General features: G+C 61.1%; 1 protein-coding gene across 1 annotated transcript; it reads right to left on the bottom strand.

The window, feature by feature from the left end:
* Positions 1-786: 786 nt before the first annotated feature.
* Positions 787-6787, bottom strand: LOC126637186 (protein phosphatase 1 regulatory subunit 16A-like). The gene is made up of 9 exons (XM_050310178.1): positions 6625-6787; positions 4567-4637; positions 2548-2693; positions 2352-2455; positions 2136-2263; positions 1928-2053; positions 1247-1322; positions 1041-1170; positions 787-904 (listed from the first exon to the last, which is right to left on the bottom strand). Exons 4-9 carry the CDS (start codon positions 2416-2418, stop codon positions 805-807), a joined length of 627 nt encoding a protein of 208 aa, XP_050166135.1. The 5' UTR covers positions 2419-2455; positions 2548-2693; positions 4567-4637; positions 6625-6787; the 3' UTR covers positions 787-804.
* Positions 6788-6793: the final 6 nt, after the last annotated feature.

Here is a 6793-nt window from a genome sequence, read left to right as displayed (position 1 = left end):
TCCCCCAGCCCCCTCCCCAGTGACTCCCGGTGTCCCCCACCCCCTCCCCAGTGACTCCCGGTGTCCCCACCCCCTCAGTGACTCCCGATGTCCTCCACTCCCCTCAGTGACTCCTGGTGTCCCCACCCCTCCCAGTGACTCCCAGTGTCACCCCCTCCCAGTGACTCCCGGTGTCCTCCCACCCCTCCCCAGTGACTCCCGGTGTCCCCACCCTCCCTAGTGACCCTCAGTGTCCTGCACCCTCCCCAGTGACTCCCGGTGTCCTCCTACCCCCTCCCCAGTGACTCCCAGTGTCCTCCCACACCCTCCCCAGTGACTCCCGGTGTCACCACACCCGTGGAGACCCCAACCCCAGTGACCCCACTGTCCCCACACCCCTGGGGACCCTCACTCCACTGACACCACCCACCCTGGGGACCCTCACCCCAATACCCTTTAGTGATTCCTGGTGTCCCCACAGCCCCAGGGACCCTCACCCAGCTCCCCCCCAGTGTCCCCATCCCCTCCCAGTGACTCCCGGTGTCCCCACCCCCCTCCCCAGTGACTCCCAGTGTCCTCCCACCTCCCCAGTGACTCTGCAGTGTCCTCCCACCCCCTCCCCAGTGACTCCCGGTGTCCCACCTCCATCCCCAGTGACTCCCAGTGTCCCCATCCCCTCCCCAGTGACTCCCGGTGTCCTCCACCCCCTCCCCAGTGACTCCCGGTGTCCCCCCGCCGTGTCCCCCCGCCGTGTCCCCTCCCTGCCCTGCCACGGCTCACCACCGCCGCTGGCCCGGTGGTCCCTATCCCCCCTCGTCCTCGCTGTCACGCGCGGCCGCCGCGCTGCCACACGATGGCCTCCCGCTCGTGCTCCCTGCGGTAGAGGCTGGAGCGCTCGGACACGCTCACCCTGCGCACCACCTTCCTGCCGGCGGGAATTGCGGGGGCTCAGAGCCCGAGACCCAGAGCCCCGGCAGAGCCCAGGCCAGAGGCCTGGCAGAGCCCGGCAGAGCCCGGCAGAGCCCCCCGGGTGCCCCGGGGAGGGAGCGGGGAGGGCTCACCCGCGGCTGCCGGCGCTGGACGTGCGGCGCTGCAGCAGCGACTTGTGCTTCTCCTGAGACTTCATGAGGGCGGCGTGCTTGTGCTTCAGCTCCAGCAGCTTGGCCCGCACCTCCTCGTCACCGCACACGTCTGGGGTGACAGCTCAGGGTCACCCCCGGGCCACCTCACCCACCCCGCGGCCACCCCCGGCCCCCAAAAAACCCACCCAGGGGCGTCTCGTCCAGCAGGGATTTGGCGCCCAGGTCGGCGCCGTGAGCCACCAGCAGCTCCACCAGCTGCACCTGGATGAGGGAGAAGGGGGAAAAAAACGGGAAAAATGGGGAAGCGGGATGGGGATGTAACAGAAGGGTTAACTTTGTTCATAAAATCTTATGTGTATGAAGGAATAAGGGATTTTTGTTATAATTCAACAAGGTAAGTTTCATGGACATCCTGTTAATCAAGCAAGCGTCAGTAAAAATAATTGCACACATCTTGCTAAACAAACAAGTATCAGTATTGGTAAAATTTACAACTGATAAGAAACTGCACCTTTCATCTCTGACAAATACCAGATGACCACTTAAAAATGAGCTACAAACTGAAGCCTCAACGCAGCCGCATTCAAAACTCGGGACTTGGAAATGTAGAAAAAGGAACATTTACTACATTTTGGTGTGTGCCTCGGCAGGGTGTTTGCCCTCCAGGCCACCCAGCGCTGTTCTGCTTTATTATCGCTTGCTTAATAAATTTACCAATGTTTAATTGGGAATTGAGTTGTCTAAATTCTTATACTAACTTATAACACCTGGATGAGGGAGAAGGGGGGAAAAAAAACGGGAAAAATGGGGAAAAGCGGGATGGGGAGAGGCGGGAAAAGCGGGATGGGGTGTCCCCGGTGACACACCTGTCCCCAGCACGCCGCGGCGTGCAGCGGCTGCCACCCGTCCTCGTCCCGGCAGTCGGTGCCGGCGCGGTGCTCCAGGAGCAGCTCGGCCGCTTCCAGGTACCCGTTGGCTGCTGCCACGTGGAGCTGGTGGGAATAGAGGGGGATACCCGAGTTGGGGACAGCCCAGGGGGTGGGTGGCACTTCGGGGGGTGTCACCCGCGCTCACCAAGGTGGCTCCGTGTCCCCGCGGCGCGTCCAGGTCGGCGCCCGCCCGCGCCAGCTCCCGGATCTCCCGGATCATGGAGCGCTCCGTGGCCGCCCGAGCCTCCTCGATCCGCTCCTGGGTGATCCCTGCTGGGAAAGGGGACAAGGGGACAAGTGACAAAGCGTCCCCACAGCCTTGCCCGCCCCCCTCGCTCGTCATTCCCGGCTTTCCCCTCGCCTTGCTCGGCCATGGCGCTCTCCAGGAAATCCAGCGTGGCCTCGTCCTCGCACAGGTCGTAGGGCATGTTCCCGTCGGAATTCACCGCCAGCAGGTCGGCGCCGCTGTGCCGGGACGATTCCACGGGTCAGGGATGCCCCGTGGTGCCCGTGGGGTGCCCACGGGGTCCGTGCCCAGCCCGGGGTTCCCCCCGTACCGTTGGGTGAGCAGCTGGACCAGGCGCAGGTGGCCGCAGGTGGCCGCGGCGTGGAGCGGCGTCCACAGCTCCGTGTCCCGGGAGTTGACGTCGGCGCCGGCGTCCAGGAGCACCGACACCACCGAGCCCGCGTCGTCGATGCAGCACTGCCGGCGGGGAGGGACCCGCGTGGGCAGGAGGGACCCGCGTGGGGGTGGGAGGGGGTCTGGTGGGGCGGGGGAGGGGATGGGCGGGGCTGGGTGACGGCACGGGAAGGATGCGCAGCCGGGATAGCGGCATTTGGGAGATGGGGTGGGGAGGACGTGGAGCTGGGACACTGGGGACTCCAGTTAATGGGATGGGAAGGAGCCAGAGCTGGAATACTGGGATTTGGGATCACCAGATGGAGATGGCGTGGGAAGGGCCTGGATCTGGGACACTGGGATGTGGCATCACTGGTTAATGGGATGGGAAGGACGTGGATCTGGGATATTGGGGGTTGGGATCACCAGATGGAGATAGGGTGGGAAGGACCTGGAGCTGGGACAACAGGATCCAGCACTGCAGATTAATGGGATGGGAAGGACCTGGATTTGGGACACCTGGACTCTGGTTAACGGGATGGGAAGGGCCTGGATTTGGGACACTGGGACTCCAGTTAATGGGATGGGAAGGACCCACAACTGGAATACTGGGATTTGGGATCACCAGATGGAGATGGCGTGGGAAGGACATGGATCTGGGACACTGGGACTCCAGTTAATGGGATGGGAAGGACCCACAACTGGAATACTGGGATTTGGGATCACCAGATGGAGATGGCGTGGGAAGGGCCTGGATCTGGGACACTGGGACTCCAGTTAATGGGATGGGAAGGACCCAGAGCTGGGACACTGGGATTTGAGATTACCAGGAGATGGGATGGGAAGGACATGGATCTGGGACACCTGGACTCTGGTTAATGGGATGGGAAGGGCCTGGATTTGGGACACTGGGACTCCAGTTAATGGGATGGGAAGGACCCACAACTGGAATTCTGGGATTTGGGATCACCAGATGGAGATGGCGTAGGAAGGACATGGATCTGGGACACTGGGATGTGGCATCACTGGTTAATGGGATGGGAAGGACCTGGATCTGGGACACTGGGATCCAGCATTGCCAGTTAATGGGATGGGCAGGACTCGGGTGTGGGACACCGGGATGTGGCATCGCTGGTTAATGGGATGGGAGGGGCACAGAGCTGAGATTTGGGATCACCAGATGGAGACAGATGGGAAGGGCCTGGATCCGGGGACACTGGGATCCAGCATGGCTGGGTAATGGGATGGGAAGGAGCTGGCTGTGGGACACTGGGATCAGTGGGATCAGTGGTGAATGGGATGGGAAGGAGCTGGCTCTGGGACACTGGGATCACTGGTGAATGGGATGGGAAGGAGCTGGCTCTGGGACACTGGGATCACTGGTGAATGGGATGGGAAGGAGCTGGCTCTGGGACACTGGGACACGGGGATCACTGGTGAATGGGATGGGAAGGAGCTGGCTCTGGGATCACTGGTGAATGGGATGGGAAGGAGCTGGCTCTGGGATCACTGGTGAATGGGATGGGAAGGAGCTGGCTCTGGGACACTGGGATCACTGGTGAATGGGATGGGAAGGAGCTGGCTCTGGGACACTGGGATCACTGGTGAATGGGATGGGAAGGAGCTGGCTCTGGGACACTGGGACACTGGGATCACTGGTGAATGGGATGGGAAGGAGCTGGCTCTGGGATCACTGGTGAATGGGATGGGAAGGAGCTGGCTCTGGGACACTGGGACACTGGGATCAGTGGTGAATGGGATGGGAAGGAGCCGGCTCTGGGACACTGGGATCTGGGATCACTGGTGAATGGGATGGGAAGGAGCTGGCTCTGGGACACTGGGATCACTGGTGAATGGGATGGGAAGGAGCTGGCTGTGGGACACTGGGATCACTGGGATCACTGGTGAATGGGATGGGAGGGCTGGAGGGCAGAATTCCCGGTGCTGTTCCCGGTACCTGGTGCAGGGCCGTCAGTCCGTCCTCGTTGCACAGGTCGGGGCTGATCCCGCTCTGCAGGAACTGCCGCACTGGGGGAGGGACGGGACGGGAATTCCGAGGATCCCGAGGGCACCGCCAGGGAGGGATCCCAACGGCGCTCCCGAGATTCCCGGAGCGACCACCACCCTTCCCAAGGGAACTGCCAAGGAACCCAGTGGCACTTCCAAGGATCCCAACGGCACCACGAGCACCCGGTGCAAACGTGGAGAATCCCAGTGGAAGCACACAGAATTCCAGTGCCACTCCCAAGCATCCCAGTGCAAACATGGAGAATCCCAGTGGAACCACAGAGGATTCCAGTGCCACTCCCAAGCATCCCAATGCAAACATGGAGAATCCCAGTGGAACCACAGAGAATCCCAAGTGCCACTCCCAAGCATCCCAATGGAAACATGGAGAATCCCAGTGGAACCACAGAGAATTCCAGTGCCACTCCCAAGCATCCCAGTGGAAACATGGAGAATCCCAGTGGAACCACAGAGAATCCCAGTGCCACTCCCAAGCATCCCAATGGGACCACTGAGCATCCCAAGGGCACTCCCAAGCATCCCAGTGCAAACATGGAGAATCCCAGTGGAACCACAGAGAATTCCAGTGCCACTCCCAAGCATCCCAATGGGACCACTGAGCATCCCAAGGGCACTCCCAAGGACTCCAATGGCACTCCCAAGGACTCCAATGGCACTCCCAAGCATCCCAATGGAAACATGGAGAATCCCAAAGGAGCCACGGAGAATCCCAAGGGTGCTTCCAAGGACTCCGGTGCCACTCCCAAGCATCCCAGTGGAACCACGGAGAATCCCAATGGAATCACTGAGCATCCCAACGGCACTTCCAAGAATTCCAGTGGCACTGCCCAGCATCCCAAGGATCTCAGCAGCATCCCAATGGAACCTCCAAGTATCCCAACGGCACTTCCAGGGATTCCCAACGGCACTGTCAGCATCCCAGTGGAACCACGGAGAATCCCAATGGAACCACTGAGCACCTCAATGGCACTTCCAAGGATTCCAAGGGTGCTCCCAAGTATCCCAGTGAAAGCACGGAGCACCCCAGTGGAACCATGGAGCATCCCAACGGCGCTTCCAAGGATTCCCATGGCACTGCTGAGCATCCCAGTGGAACCACTGAGCTTCCCAGTGGAACATGGAGCATCCCAATGGCACTTCCAAGGATTCCCATGGCACTGCTGAGCATCCCAGTGGAACCATAGAGAATCCCAAGGGCATCCCTGAGCATCCCAATATCACTTCCAAGGATTCCCAGGGCACTGCCAAGCATCCCAGTGGAACCATAGAGAATCCCAAGAACATCCCTGAGCATCCCAATGGCACTTCCAAGGATTCCCAGGGCACTGCTGAGCATCCCAGTGGCACTGCCAAGGATCCCAGTGGAACCACTGAGCTTCCCAATGGAACATGGAGCATCCCAATGGAACCATGGAGAATCCCAAGGGCATCCCTGAGCATCCCAAAGGCCCTTCCAAGGATTCCCAGGGCCCTGCCAAGCATCCCACTGGCACCACTGAGCCTCCCAGTGGAACATGGGGCATTCCAAGAACATCCCTGAGCATCCCAATGGCACTTCCAAGGATTCCCAGGGCACTGCCGAGCATCCCAGTGGAACCACTGAGCCTTCCAATGGAACATGGAGCATCCCAATGGCACTTCCAAGGATTCCCAGGACACTGCCGAGCAGCCCAATGGAACCACTGAGCTTCCCAGTGGAACATGGAGCATCCCAATGGAACATGGAGCATCCCAACAGCATCCCTGAGCATCCCAAAGGCCCTTCCAAGGATTCCCGTGGCACTGCCAAGGATCCTGGCGCTCCAGCATCGCCCCGTCCCAACTCCCATCACGCCAACACCGAGCACTCCACGCCCTCCGTGCCCCCGGAAAAAGCGGGATACGGCGCTCCACGTGCCGCAGCCACGCTCCCACCTCGCTCCCGGGAACATTCAGCAGCAAAACCGGGATTCCCCACCCCGATTCCGGGAATCCCGGGCTCTCTCACCTTCGTCGGCGTCGTGCCGGGCGGCCGCTTCCAGGAGGCGGACGCTGGCCGGGAACGTCACCCTCCTGCCGGGGCCGCCGCTCTTCCTCCTCCTCCTCTTCCTCTCGGCCCCCGCCCTCGCTCCCGGCGCCTCCTTTTCCGCCTGGGCCCACTTTTTGAGCTGCTGCGC

The sequence above is a fragment of the Myiozetetes cayanensis genome, unplaced genomic scaffold, assembly GCF_022539395.1.
Source record: "Myiozetetes cayanensis isolate MyiCay16 unplaced genomic scaffold, myiCay2020 scf1497, whole genome shotgun sequence".
NCBI lineage: Eukaryota > Metazoa > Chordata > Aves > Passeriformes > Tyrannidae > Myiozetetes > Myiozetetes cayanensis.
Note: the sequence above shows the minus strand (reverse complement) of the source record. Positions and strands in the feature narration are given on the sequence as shown.

Bases quoted from the DNA above. Each gene is read 5' to 3' on its own strand.
- LOC126637186 (XM_050310178.1), bottom strand. From the start codon at position 2,418: ATGCCCTACGACCTGTGCGAGGACGAGGCCACGCTGGATTTCCTGGAG. The intron at 2,054-2,135 runs GTGAGCGCGGGT...TATTCCCACCAG, and splicing joins GGGGACACGGAGCCACCTTG to CTCCACGTGGCAGCAGCCAA. The intron at 905-1,040 runs GTGAGCCCTCCC...TCCCGCCGGCAG, and splicing joins TCCAGCGCCGGCAGCCGCGG to GAAGGTGGTGCGCAGGGTGA.